Here is a 14,722-nt window from a genome sequence, read left to right on the forward strand (position 1 = left end):
GATGTGATAGTGTGGTGGGGATGTCAGGTCAGGGTGGCCAGAGCTGATGCTTCAGGCTCTGCCTGGAGCCTGCACAAATCCGAGCCTTTAATCTGCAATTGTTTATAACCTAGTTCATAAACCCTTCCTAATCTGGCCTCTCTTTACACTCCTCTGGTTCTGCTGTTGCCAAAGTCCTCCTAGACAAAGTCAGGAGTTGGCCCTTTGTCCCTCTCTTGTCCCTGCTGAGAATCTTTGGCACAAGCAAAATGAGACAGTTTTGCAACTCCGATGTCTCATAGACCCACCTCTCTGCTCCAGATCTGTCCCCTTCCCACCAGCTGAAATCCTGGCTCATCCCTCAGGAGTTCAAGTGATTCAATCATGTTCAGAGGGTGAAAGAGAGCCTCACAACTTCTTCAAATGTCAAAATAAGCTCTTTCATGAGCCATTTCCCCCTCCCTGCTTGGGAGAAGCACTCTGTAATTATCCACACAATCCCCTCTGTAATTATCTACAGGATCCATTCTTTGTTGTCCTGCAAATCCCCTTTTCAAACTGTTAAACCATCCTGAGAGCCCCACCTGGGCTTGGCGGTGTCCCCTCGAAGCTCTCCGAGGATGGAGGTGCCATCGCCCTCCGTGTCTCTGCCACAATACCCACCAAAGCCGACCTGAGAGTGTTCAGGATGAGATCCTGGTGACCCTAAGGGTCTTAATTTGTGAAAGCGCAGGGGACTGCAAGACAGAGGAGAGCCCATAGACGTGGTCAGCAGAAGGTGCAATACACCTCTTGCTAAGCTCAAGGAGACGCGGTATAGATGCCACCACCAGAGCTGGTCACACCGGGATCCCTTTACAAACAAGGGACTGTAAAACTCTCTATGCCTTTGGCCTGGTTTTGGTACCTGCCTTAAGAGCAATATTTAAATGGAAACTGTTTGGGGCAGTTTTCTATCCTTCTCCTTTTCTACAGAGCACAGCACAACGGGATCCCAATCCTGAGGGGGATTACTGCATGCCAGGGTAGTATTAGTGATAAATTGTTATTGATTTATTGTTCAGGGCAAGAGGAAAATGCAGAAATGCTTCTGAAGAATCAGAATGTTTAAAACATCAACAGATACAACTGGGAATTACCAGAAAGCTGCTTATGCAAGCGAAGAATAAGGATGGTATATTTGGGAAGGATACACTGCCTTTTGCAAAGCACCTGTCTGCCACCAAGAGGCTTTGAGGGCCCTTAATCCCCCTTGGCAGGGTGTTCCTGTCCCTGTCTCCCCACCCTGCTCAGGATCGACAGGGCACACAGGCCCCTCCTCCTGAGAAGTACAAATGAGCTTCCGAGCCCTGATGAGTGAAAATGGGGGGTTAGTGTGAAGGCCCTGGCGTGGGTGGGAGTGGAGGGACCCAGGTTTCCAGGAGAGCTGTCCCTTTGCAGAGGACCCCCCCCGCATGGTTAATGCCCACGCAGGCCCTACATTCCCAGCTGTGAAATGGTCTGGCAAGATCTCCTCTCCACCAGCCTTAGCTTGTTGGAGCAGTAGCAGAAGACAGGAGGTTCCTGGGCATCTCCAGAGGAGAGGAACTCACCAGGAGCCCTCAGACACCTCTGAGCTGTGAAACTGCAGCGAGGAGCCTCTGTTCTCCCCCGAGAAGCACTATAAGGTGCTTTCTATGCAGTTATTCATAGCATTATTTTGGCTTGCGATGCTTTGGTTGTAAGAAATACAAATAACCCATCAAATGACAAGTTAGCAAAGCCAACCCAAGCCAAAAACAAAAAGTCAAAATCTGTAAACTATTTGGAATAATTGGTTATTTGCTGTGTTTGCTAGTTCCAAATCAGAGCACATATTTTATGGCTTATCCTGTTACTGTTAGTTGGAAGAGCTCTTGGTGTTGGATATCTCCTGCTGAAAACGGTCGCCAACCCGCTCTGCAGCCCGGTGTTGCCCCCCGGCACGTTCTTGCTGTTTTTTTTTTTTTTTTTTCTCCTGGTGTTTTGTGGACGCTTGGGGGATGGACCATGGCACTGCCATGGGCGCTGGGGGAAAGCCCCCGCAGACCAATCTGCATGGCAAGCTGGCTTTCCACCAGCCAAGGTTTCAGGGGAAAGCATCCCCAAATACAAGCCATGGGACAGAGGAAAAGTGGTGTCAAGAAGGTGTGCAGGTGGCTGCCTTCGAGTGAACGTGGCTAAATGTAGGCTGATTGAACAGGGTGGAAAAAACCCACTGAAAACAAAGAGTTTTGTCCACTTCTGAGCAAAATTAATAGTATGGTGAAAAAAAGGAGAGGTGAAACAATCATAAATGTATGATTTCTCTTTATGAACAGCTGACAGTTCACACCTTGGGGGTTCATGGAAGGATAAGCCAAGTCCTCTTGTAGCCTCCCTGTGTGGGAGCGTGGGGTTTTTCTCCTCCCTCCAGCCCTGTTCAGAGCTGCTGCAGGACCCTGGCACAGCTTGAGGGAAGCAGGTGGAAGGACCAGGTTAACCCAAGGCTAACGCAAAGACAAGTCCCTCTTAGGGAAGCAGTTGGAGTTTAAAGGCATGGGGAGGTTGATAACATGGAAAAAGCTTCCTCCAGCTCCCAAGGTCTGGCAGGTGCCAGGTCCCAAGCCCCGTTGGTGACACCTCCACCCCACTGTCTTGGCCTCCCAGCAGGAAAATCTGATTTTTCCTGCCTCCCAGGCACTTTTGCAACTGCTCCTGGGCTGCATTTGTAGGTGATGGAGCCCCTTGGGCAGCAGAAGCTGACATGCCTCCCTGGCGTGGGGATAGCTGGCACCTTGCTTGGGTGCTGGGTGGCTGGTGGGCCTGGCTGCAGCTGTTTCATTGCAGAACCGTCGTGAGGATCTGTCCTGCAGCAACGAGCCGCTCGGTTTCCTGCCTGGGCGTGCCGACCTCTGGAGCGATGCTAGACAGAGCAGCCGAGGGATTTAGGATGTGGTCAGAAAACCCCAAGGAGCGCAGCTGCAGTGTTTAAAGACATTTTTGCGTTCCCCAGCTGTTTGCCATGGCCTCTCCGCTGGAGTTTTCTGCGCCCGCAGGAGGACAGGGCTGGGCTGGGTTAGTTTAGTCGGGTAATGAGCTGAGCTGACCAGGCTGCCTTTGCACTGGAGCTAACACCACCCTCTCCAAGGCTGAGATGCAGGGTGTCATCTCCCACAAAAGCGTGGTAACAAACAGCTGGGGAGCTGCATCTATAAATGTCCAGGCTGTTTCTAGAAGGATCTTCTCACCCCAGCTGCAGAGCTTCCCCATAGCAGGAAATCTGCCTCCCAGATGTGAGGTGCGAGTGCATTTGAGACTGAAGCAGTGGCTTAGCTTCTTTAGAGGCAGTATTTATTATTGCTATAATTATCTATATTCCCACAGGGAGTAGTGTGTAATCACTAGGAGAGCAAGTATTAAGGCTTCAGTTGGCTCATGCCTGCTCTGCTCTCCTGGCTTTGCTGTCTGGACCTTAACCTCTCCCTGCCTCAGTTTCCCCCACCTGTAAGCTGATGATGATAAGGACTAAGTTTCACCAGAAGCCACTATGTCCGTTGTGTGGCAGCTTCTCAGGTTTCCACACCTCCTTTTGCTCCAGACCCAAATGGCCATTTCAACATGTTTTGTGAAAATTAGATTGTGCTGGACAAGCCCAGACTCCTGCTATCCCCATCTGGGAATGCATCTGATGGGACAGGCAGTGGGGAGAAAATCGCTCTGGCTCAGCCTCCCTGACAAAAACGAGGTTAAATCTGGTGCATTCGCCTCCGGGTGAAACAAAATGAGATTGAAAACATCCCAAGAGCGGTCAGGAGGACACAGGTCTGCATTCTGGGGTCCAGGGGAGGGAAAAATTTCAATACCCTTAACAGCAATGTGCATAGCCCTGGGTGAAAGTCCTACATGGAGATCAGGCTCAGCTTAAACCTCCTTCCCTATTATCTGAAGGTGGTAAGTAAATGGCGGCTGCTGGCTCTGCTGAACTGAAGGCCTGATCCAGAATGCCCTTAAGGCTGCGTCTGAAGAGCCTCATTGACTTCAGAGGGATTTGCACACTCGATTGAAGTTAAGCATGTGTCTAAGTGCTTTTGCTGTGTCCAAGCCGTAATCCCAGAAATGTTTCAAGTGGGAAGTTGCAGCCTGCTGGTGAAATTCTGGTTTTAAAGGCTTTTTTTTTTAAAAAATTGAATTTCTTTAGTTTTGGAAATGCCATGCTTTTGGCCATAAGACATTCCTCTCTTCTGGCATGCCCCCCCTGGAAGGGGGTCTCCTGCTGCCCTTCCTGGATGCTCCCAGAGCTTCTGGAAAACTGATGAAGTGGTTCCATTCAGGCTCTTGCCTGGTGAAATGGTCCTGGACCCTCTTCCATTGCTCCTGTGATAAGTGTTGACCATTTTAGCAGAAAATGCCAAAGCTGGGCACTCTGGAGCTTAAAAGGTCTTGACCTTAGGTCAGTGTGGAATGGGAGAGTTGTTTGCAATCCTGACTCCAGTCTTGGGGAATTTGGGATGCAGGTGCCAGCCCATGTTATGGTGGTCCCTACTCTGGGAGCGGTGGTCGTGAGGGAAGAGGGAGTGAACGGGGATGGGGAGACAGCAAATAACCCTGACAGCAGCTCATCACATCTGAGTGAGCTTGTCCCTAAGCTAAAATTTTAGGCTTCAGTCACTTGATGTGAGATTTATCCACAAGTGATGCTCACCCGTGGGTGTGTGCCCCACGGCAGCCCTGCGGGGTCCACGCAGCAGCTGGAGAGGGCATGCAGGATGCTTGAGGTCCCTCAGCCATCTTCGTCAGGGCTCAGGGCACAGACCCCGACTCCGAGGACCCTTCTGTGCTGTGTCCAAGATAAAACTCTGAAGGTGATTTTACTATCGCCTGGTTGCTAAATGAAATCCCCAAATCCAGTTGCTTGTGTGGGGGGAGCCTTTGCTTTCCCTGGCTTTCCCATTTGCAAGCAAATGGATTAATATCCCTCACTATTAACATTCCAGCTGCTCCCCTTGCCTCCTTTTTTTTTTCTTCCCCCCCTTTTTTTCTTTTTGTAACATCAGTAGAAATCAGCAAAAATTATCTAACCAAATTCTTTGTCTTGGGGCTGCAGAAGATACCATGGGTAAGTCGTCAGATTAGTTTAAGTGCTTTCTTTGTAACTCAGTACCTGTGGAATGTCGTAATAAAGCCATGATGGTCAGAGTGTAGCTTTTTAAACAATAAAACAGGGGAAGCGATGAAAGGCAATTTTTTTTTTTTTTCAAAAAAAAGGGAGGCAGCAGAGGCCTCAGAGTTAATTTATGTAATATTTCTATTAAAAACAATGTCTATTCAAGACAGCAATTTAAAGCCTGCACCGTTGGCTTAAAATATAAATCCAATAAACCTCTATTATGATTCCTCCATTAGGTCAGTGTGATGGAATTTTGTGGACTTCTAAAATAAGACATCATTATTTTTCAGGAATGTTTCATGAATCACAGTCAAAGCCCCTTCATCTTTGCTTGTATAAATTTCAAAAATGGTGCTCTTATAAAATATATACATTTGCTGAAGCCGGCAGCCGGCTTTCTTCTTGGAACAGCATCCTTGGAGCTGAAATCCAGTTTGCATAGCAGATGAGGCAAATGCTCCTTAATGGTGTTGTGGCTGTGGGCTGTGAGGCTGAGGTTGTACAAATTTTGCCCGTTTCTGTGTTTAATATCCACGAGAAAAGAGTTATGCTCTTCCCAAGAGAGGTGTAGCACCTGAGGACCATTTTTTTTAGTGGAAGTATCTGCATTTTATGCATTTATTTGTTTGCCCATGTGATTTCTTTGGATGGGGAGGTTGGATGGTGCCAGGACACAAACCAGAAAGCCAATCCCCAACCCACAAACCCCAAAACCTTCCAGGCAAAGCCTAAAGCAGGGGCTGAGTTTAAGAGTGGCCCTCACATTCTGCTTGAATTTCAGGCTGTCAGGACCACGTTAGCACGAGAGTTAATTTGTCTCATCCCCTGTGTGGTCCTGCACGGACATCCTGGGAAGACCATGACCCAAATGGCCAAAATCTGCCCCTGGCCTAAAAATGCTCCAAGTTTCTTGTGAGCTCTGCCTCATCCTCCCATGGAGAATCATCCTCTCTGCTGACAGGTCCAGATCCACGGTGTTGCTGTGGCTGGATTTGGGCTGGAAGCATCCCAAAAGCACCTTGAAACCAGGGAGTGATTTGCTGCAGGTTGGGTTCATGACAACTTCATCACCTCTGCGGGATGGAAACCCGCCGAACCCAGGCTGTGCTGTGGGGTGGGTGCACAGGGCAGAAGTTCTCCTCTAGCAATTACGGGAGATGCTGCTGTTGTTGATCGCTGGGGTCTGCTGGTGGAGATGTGTAATGCTGGTATCCCTTGCTGCAGGAGGAAGAATTCATTGACTGGTGGAGCAAATTCTATGCTTCCACAGGAGAGAGGGAAAAATGTGGCTGCTATTTAGAGAAGGGCTTTGACACCCTGAAGGTAAGTGACCTCAGTTGGTTCTGGCTCATTGGACCTGCACTCTCCATGATGTTTTTCCACAAGCTTTGATTTTTTTAAGTGTTTAGGCTGTTTTCCTTCCAGGGGAAAAAAAAAAAAAAGATAGTTTTTCCCAGAGAGCAGGTACTTTTGTTTTAAAAATAACTATTCTGAAAACTCAATTTTCTTTGCAAAATCCTTTCTGGTAACTTTCCACTTTGCAGCCTTCAAGAAATTGTCACTTTTCTAAGTGGCAGGGGAGATGGGGAACTGCCACCCTGAAAAGTGTTTAGGAGCAACAAGGAAAACCAGAGATTGTGTAGGGACAGGGAAGATTTAGGTACCCGGTTACAAGAAGTGCTAAAATTAATGTAGAGGCCCAAATAGGACTAAAATGGGGAAGACCTTGTCTGGTCTTAAGGAAACTGTTCCCAGAAGGAAGGTCTCTTTGGCTGATGAAAAACCCTCTGCAAGACCTTGGCTCAGTCTGGGTCTTCTGTGATGTGCTGTTATTTATTGTAGGGTTGCCAAAGGTCATTTTTTCAGCATACTCCTGGGGGACAACAAGGGTTACAGCTCCCAGGACTCTGTGGTATTTCCTCAGGACCGAGGAGCTTGGGTCAAGCCTTGTCCCAGATCGGTGGGGACATGCTGCTGGTCCCCTTCTGCCGGGAGCAGTCCCTGCCCTCGCCCCTCTGTCTCTCGCTCCCCAGGTCTACGAGACGGAGCTGGAGAACGTGGAGGACTTTGAGCATCTCTCCGACTTCTGCCACACCTTCAAGCTGTATCGTGGCCGGTCGCAGGACTCGAATGATGACCCCTCGGTGGTGGGGGAGTTCAAGGTGTGATGGTTTCTCTTTCTACCTGTACCCGGGAACACACGCTGCTGGGAGGAAGGTCTTGCTGCTGAGTGGGATGATGTCAATTGACTATTTTTGGGTAGGACATCAGTGAGAAATGGGCTACAAAATCAGATCACTGGCCCCAGTCTGAACAACCTGCCTGTGCAGATCTGGCTGCTGTATTCCCAGCAGTGAGTGCTTTGTGTGCTTCAAACTCAGTCTAGGCCCAAACTAGGCTGTGCCATCATCCTGGAGCAAAACCCCATCTGAAATCAACCCTGGATGTAAGCAATGGAACACCTTTTTCCTCCAGGGCGGTGGTGGGAGCATGTGTGAGCACTGATGGTGCTCAGAGCTCTCTCTTTGGGGGTGTCTGTCCAGTGCAGAGGAACGATGCATGCTTTGCTCTTTTTAACCTTTAGCCTATTTGCAAGAGAAGAAGGATTAAATTTTTCTAGCTTTTTCTTTTTTTTTATACCTGCTCTTATTCAGCAGTCTCCTCCCTCAAACAATACCCAGAGACTGATTCCTGCCACTTCACTGGGAGGAAATAAGCTCTGGTGAATAAAACACTTGTAAATTTTTGCATTTTCTCTCTCCTCCTCCAGTCCCCCTCTCAGAAATCAGCTGCTTTGTTCAGGAACCCTTAAAATTGTCCCTGCAGCTAAAATCCCAGCCTAAACCTTTGAGAGGGGCTAGTTCTCATTATCAGCAAGGCTGCTTCTCACCTATTTAATAAATTGAAGGGTCAAATGAGAGTGAAGTAGAAGAGGTAATGGATGAACAGGCTGGAGGGGCTCTGCGCAGAGATATAGCACGGTTTGCATTGATGTTCAAGCAAGGGCTGAATGATACAGGCAGCTCATCTCACCACCCCGCTCCTGGCTCCCTCGACCATGGAGAGCCTGGTGGGACATGGTCTGGTCTAGTAGACCGGGGTCTGGGCTCTGTCCCCAGCACTGTTGTAGTTGTAGATGCTCCATCCCTGGAAACATTCAAGGCCAGGTTGGACGGGGCTCTGAGCAACCTGATCTTGTTGAAGATGTCCCTGCTCACTGGAGGAGGTTGGACTAGATGACCTTGAAAAGTCCCTTCCAACCCAAACCATTCTGTGATTCTGTGACCCTCTGCAACCACGCAGATTGTTGTTGCAAGCCTGCTCACACGAGACCCATCTGCACGTGTGGGTGTGCAAGTGCAGCTGAACTTGTCCCTCCTTTACAGGGTTCGTTCAAAATTTACCCTCTCCCGGATGACCCGCGAGTCCCAGTGCCACCTCGGCAGTTCCACCAGCTGCCGGCCAGAGGACCCCAGGAGTGTCTCGTCAGGGTCTACATCATCCGGGCCTTCAATCTCCAGCCCAAGGATGCCAATGGGAAGGTATCCTGCTGGGGAAAGCTCTGATGGATCTCAGTGCTGGCTCATGGGGTGGGCTCTTTCAGCGGGTCAGCCCTAATTGATCAAAATTTGCATATATGGCTTAAAATTTAGAAATAATGGTGACAGCAAAAAGGAGAAAATTTACCCCTTCTTTCTGCCTCCATTACAACATCTGTGACTCCCAGGAGCCAACTCTTCCTCCATCCTGAGGGATTTTTCAGTAGGGCTAGTTAAAACAGCTAAATAAGTGGTTTGGTTTTTTTTTTTTTCTTTTCTATTTTGGTGCCAGATGAAACAAAATTATGTCTTTCACATGACTGCTTTTTGCAAAGCTTTGCCAGTCTGGAAGAAAAATTCAGTGTTGGTTCAAAAAGAAAATGTTCATTTTGTTTCACTTTGCAAAAAAATTCAGGGAAAAATCCTTCTTAACTCTTTGTTCCACTGTAAAATAAGGAAAAAGTTAAAAAAAAGTGTGGGAAATATTTTGACATGAACAAAAAAACCCTGCTTTTTTAGTCTGCCCAGTTTTTGAAAATGGACTTGGAATGAAAGTTTTCAATTTCTTAGAAATCTGTCATCAGAGACTCCTGCAGATCCAAAAGGAGTAGAAAAAATGCTTTTTCTACACTGAAAACCAAAACTAATCCAAGTTTGACCCGCAGTCTTCCCCCCTGTGCTGTGATGTCTCCTAAAGCTCATCACAGTCAAAGGGAGACAAAAGGAGAGCCCTGGGTGCCCAGTCCATCCTCACCTTCCCTGAGCACTGCTTTTCCATCCTTTGCTTCTTAAAAAAATCTGCAGGTCAAGGAAAAGTGATGAGGATCTTGGCCTGCGTGTTTTTCCCAGGGAGCATAACTAGCCAATATCTTTGCCTTTTTTTTTTTTAATGTGAGCCAGGATGGTGGGTCTGGGTGACATCTTTTAGGTGAAGCTGGTTTTTTTCTTTTTTTTTTTTTCCCCCTAGCAAAAATGCTGACTTGAGTTAATTTAACCACTTTTCAAATTTATGCTGGTTTCCCTGAATAGTTTCAGTTGTGAGAGAGAAGCTTAAAAACTCGCTAAAAATGTAAAAATATCTGATACAAGTTTTAGATGCACAACGAGGCTTTATGTTAAAGTATGCTTCCTTTTTTTTTTTTTTTAAATTTGTTGCAACATCTTGGAAATAAATGGTTTTGAGCCACATTTTTTGAAACAAAATGTTTTTCCTTTGACATTTTAGTCCCCTGCATTTGTAAATCTATTTTTGAGTAGACCTCAAACTTAAAAAATTATGTCCTTGATGGAAGCCCAAAATAGGTGACTCAGCTGAGAACGGGAACATCCTGAGGACTTCAGAGCAAGCCCAGTCCATTCAAGAAGCCATAAGTAGTTTTTTTCATGCTCTTTTATTGCTTTTCCATCCCCTTGGCCTCAGAAGGGCTTGGACTCTTGTCCTGCACTGCTAACTGGTCCCTTGGTCACCCTCAAAACAGAATTGCAGCGCAGGTAGCTCTTGCTGATAGACACAGGTTTGTAGTTAGTGGTCAGACTGTCCTATCCTTGAAAACAGGCATTAGTCAAGGGCGGGGGAAGATCCTGCTTGCTGATGGTCACAGATCTGTAGTTAGTGGGACAGGGAGAGGCAGAGTTATTCCTTCACCATCAATATTACTGTGCAATGACTCTTTCTTGCGTTTATTTTCATGCCCATCTTCAGTGTGATCCCTATGTGAAGATTTCAGTGGGAAAGAAATCCATTAATGACCAAGAAAATTACCTCCCATGTACACTGGAGCCTGTCTTTGGAAAGTAAGTTTTGGTTCTATCTGGAGTCCATGGGAGTTTTTAATGTCATATTGAGGGAATAGGGCTGGGCCACCCTACATTCCCATGCCACCCTACATTCAGGGCCAGGTTGGATGGGGCTCAGAGCAACCTGATCTAGTTGAAGATGTCCCTGCTCATGGCAGCAGGGTTGGACTAGATGACCTTTAAAGGTCCCTGCCAACCCAAACCATGCTATGATTCCCTTGGTGTGCTCTTGGCTCATGCTCAACATTGCTGAAGTGAGTCTGGCCTTGCGTTGACCATCGTCCTTCCCACCATGGCTTGTTCTCATCTTCTCTCTGGGACTTGTGAGCTGTGGAGTATGGACTGGGCCTGCTCTATCATCAATGGAGACATCGGGAGGGTCGTTTAGACCTGAGATTCCCCTGTGGAGGCATCTACCTCATCCCACTGATGGTAGAGAGTCTGGGGAAACTCTGCTCCTCATTTAGGCACTTTGGTTAAATGTATGAAGAAAAGACATGATGAATGGAGACCTGTTTGATTAGGCTGTGGCATGGGAAGCCCCAAAATCAGATGCTTTGAAAAAGAATTATCTATAAACGTGATATGGACTGGTTGTGTTGTTTGCTTCGCAGTAGGGCCACAAACTTGTGATAAAGGGCAAAAGATAATGTTGTTTTCAGAAAAGTGTATTCATCAAAGCTGGAAAGCACCACAGGGACCAGGCAAAGTGGAGGGGGATGGAGGAAAACCTGGTGCTCAGGCTCCACGTGTCAATAGGACTTTGGTCTCCCAGGAGAGCTGGCATTAGACATAGGGGGTTATGCTTCAGCCCAAACAGGGGACAAGCCCTGCTCCACATGATGTCCGGCTGGTTTTCTTAGGCGGCTCTCGCCAGCTCAGGCTGTCAATGCCATGATACCTTCCCAACAAAGCAAGATGGAGAGGAAGATACACCATCTGCAAGGATGGAGGAAGGAGAGGGGTGGCGAGGGTGACACTGATGAGGCCTCAGAGGACAGTGTGCATCAGAGGAGGCCTTTACTCCTCTTCTGCCAAATGGAGAGGCCAGCTCTGCCTTTCCTATGGAGAACGCAAAGTGGTTGCCCCCCATCTAGCATAAGGGAGCCCTGGTCCCTGGTGGGCCAGGACCTACTGCCCTGTTGCAGAGCCCACAGCCAGACCCTGGTGAGCTCTGCTAGGCTGAGCAAGTCCTCCTTTGCCAAGCCTGGCTCCCAGCCAGAGGCCGTCTAGACAGCCTGCTGCACCTCCCACCCGGTCTTTAAAGCAAGATGTAAAACCGAGGTCCTGGCTGCTGGCGGCTATTAAACCTCCCATTTCACGAGCTTTTCCCTGGGCGGCTGGCTGCTGTCCAGCTTTAGCTAATTACTTTCTGCTGACCCCAGTTCCTCCTGCACTCTTAATTGGTGGCATAATCACTCACTTCCCCTCCTTAAAAGCTGCTGCGGGGTGGGTGCTGGCGGTGGGAATGGGCATCGTGTTTCTCCCCAGCATTGTCTGCCTTTCAGCAGCAGGTGGAGGGGCTCCTTGTAGGGCTTGGCCAGACCCAGACCGTCCTGCTCACCCAATCGTACCACCTTCCACGTGGCAGCATCCACGAGCACCGGCTCGGTCTGGATCGGGGTGTTGTGTTTTGGCAGGGTCTTGGTGCTTTGTCTCTTGCTGACCTTGATTTGAGGAGGGAGAGGAAGGTTTGCTCTTGCTTTATTTTATGTCAGTATGTGGACTGTGGTGTAATGATGGCAGAGGAGACAGCACAGAAGAAAGGTGTTTAGGGCCAGGAGGACAGGACAAGGAGTCTTTGAGGGTCAGTCTCTGACCACAGGCTTGGCTCAGGCAGGCTTGATTCCTGTTTTAGACATTTGCTCTTTGGGCTCAAAGAGCAGATGGTTTTCCAAAGCTGTCATTTCTCCCCCTTTCAAATTCCATGGCAATGATGATTCCTGACTCTCACCTGCTGCTCTTTTTCCCTGGATATTGCAGTGACCACCATCACGTCCAGTCAGCAGATGGAGAAACTAAGCAGGGGAAAAGTTTGTTTGAGAATAATTCAACCAGGCAAAAGTAAACCCAAGGCAGGCTTACTTAGTTGCATATCCACAAGCTAAGCCAGTACAACACAGCACAGATAGTACTGGACCAGTGTGACAAAGATGTGCAGTGGGTGTACGGTCCTTCCCGGCACTGGTGGGTTGAGATGGTCTGTGGGTCCGTTCCCTGTGGGGCTCTCAGCAGAGTGAACCTCCATCTCATGGGTATTTCTCGGCCTCCCTTGTGCAGGATGTTCGAGCTGAGCTGCACTCTGCCCCTGGAGAAGGACCTGAAGATCACGCTCTACGACTACGACCTCCTGTCGAAGGATGAGAAGATTGGGGAGACCGTCATAGACCTGGAGAACCGGTTCTTGTCAAAATACGGGGCGCGCTGCGGCCTCCCCCAAACCTACTGCGTGTGCGTACCTCTGCGGGCTTGGGCAGTGGGTCTCTAGCTGCCAGGGCTGTGAGGTGCAGAGCTGGCCATGGGGACCAGGGCGATGTCTCAGCCCAGGGGTCTGCTGTCCCAGGGCTGTCCCGGAGGGACCTGAGCGGTGCTGTACTTCACCGCAGAGATATGTCTTAAGACACCAGGGAAGCCCCACATTTGAGCAACTTCCCTGAGCCCTGGTGCTCCTCCATGAAATGCTTCAAATAACATAAATGTCCTTGGGGAGATCCTGTTACATCCCTGTTGCCTCTTGGGCCCACCGTGGTGAGGACACCCCCTATGCACAGGGCCAGCTGAAAGGTGATGTGGTGGGTCTGGGGGGGCTATCAGGGCACCCCAGACCTGCAGGCAGGGGCTGAGTGGCCTGTGGGACGTGCAGCCCCATTCACCAGCGAACACAGACTCAGAGCGAGCTGCACCTTCCTTAGACCAGCCCTCTTCAGTACAACGCTGCTGCTGCCCTATGTTGAGGCTGGAAGATGTTTCCTCATGTGTTGAGCTGCTGTTTTCCCGCTCGTTTGGTTTCAGCTCTGGACCCAACCAATGGCGAGACCAACTCCGTCCTTCCCAGCTGCTTCACCTCTTCTCCCTGCAGCACAGCTACAAGGCTCCCACCTACAAGTCTGACCGGGTCATCTTCAGGGAGCAAGAGTACATCCTCTCTGAACTGGGTAAGGTAACGGGCTGCTTCGGGGTTCCAAATGGCTTTCCTTTATCCAGAGCAAGAGGTGGAGTTGGAGGTCATGAACATATCCCGGTGGGGGTTATCATGGAGGCCTGGACTGGGTGATGGGTATGTCCCCATCCTCCTTACTTTACTGTCCACATTGGCTCTGCACCTTTCCTAAGCCTGGCTCTGACCCAAAGGCTGCAGGTTGTGCCCAGCCCTGCAACCTATCCACATTAAGCTTGGCCTTGAGTGAGTGCCCTTTGCTGCTTGCAGCAAACCAAACACGTGCAGGCTGGGAGCAGCACAGTCCATCGCAGCCAGAGAGGCTCTGTCCTGACCTTCCAGCTGCTCCTTGGGCTGGAGGAGCAGTTGTGCTGGTTACATCTCTGCGGTTCGGGGCTGGAGTCACTAGAGGGAGACAATATCATACACACAGCGCCCAGCGTTTCGCACCACGGCTCACGCCTCGGCGGGCGAGGGGTGCTCCAGCTGGAAGTGCAAAATCAGCCTCTGCCAGCAAGGAGAAAATATCACTGAATGCTGGGGGAGGCATTTTCTTGTTTGTGCAAAAAGATCCCAATGCTGACACCTGCAATATCCTGGGCATCAACTTGTGCCTGTCTAACTGGCATCTTTGGGGGCAGAAGTGTGCTTTTTAGAGAAAACTCTGGTTTAAAGCATGGAAAGGGTGTTTTGGCCCAGGGAGGAGGTGATATCCCACTGTACATGGCCCAGGAGCTGCAGTTTGACTTTATTAAGGCCACTGCAGTATTGCAGAGTCACCAAGGAGGACTTGGCCTGCAGAGGCCCGAGACAAGGCACAACCCAGGACTGATCCTTCTCCCTGTTTTTGGGAATCAAGGCACAAATTCATGGTTCTCCCCTTAAGAGGAGGAGGAGGAGTGGGGAAGCAATGGCTCCTTCGCAGCCTCTTGTTATGTGAAAGGTTTTCAGCAAGGGCTGGAAAGGTGTTAAACCGAGCGGGGTCTTCCCCCCTCTCCCAGCCCCTGCCTTTCACCTTCCTCTGCTTTAATGGCAATCAGTTCAAAAAACAGAACAAAGTCTGATGCTTGACCTCAAGGAGAT

The 14,722-nt window shown here is 49.2% G+C and overlaps 1 protein-coding gene across 9 annotated transcripts in view; it reads left to right on the forward strand.

Annotated features, from left to right (window-relative positions):
• Positions 1 to 14,722, forward strand: part of DYSF (dysferlin) — a 104,272-nt gene that overhangs the window by 58,631 nt on the left and 30,919 nt on the right. For all 9 annotated transcript variants that reach the window (XM_074865379.1, XM_074865385.1, XM_074865380.1 and 6 more), the window contains 6 exons: positions 6,371 to 6,469; positions 7,180 to 7,308; positions 8,533 to 8,688; positions 10,388 to 10,479; positions 12,763 to 12,933; positions 13,495 to 13,637. In XM_074865379.1, the coding sequence (XP_074721480.1) occupies positions 6,371 to 6,469; positions 7,180 to 7,308; positions 8,533 to 8,688; positions 10,388 to 10,479; positions 12,763 to 12,933; positions 13,495 to 13,637 (790 nt within the window). The remainder of the gene's footprint in view (positions 1 to 6,370; positions 6,470 to 7,179; positions 7,309 to 8,532; positions 8,689 to 10,387; positions 10,480 to 12,762; positions 12,934 to 13,494; positions 13,638 to 14,722) is intronic.

This window comes from Strix uralensis, chromosome 4 (assembly GCF_047716275.1).
Source record: "Strix uralensis isolate ZFMK-TIS-50842 chromosome 4, bStrUra1, whole genome shotgun sequence".
NCBI lineage: Eukaryota > Metazoa > Chordata > Aves > Strigiformes > Strigidae > Strix > Strix uralensis.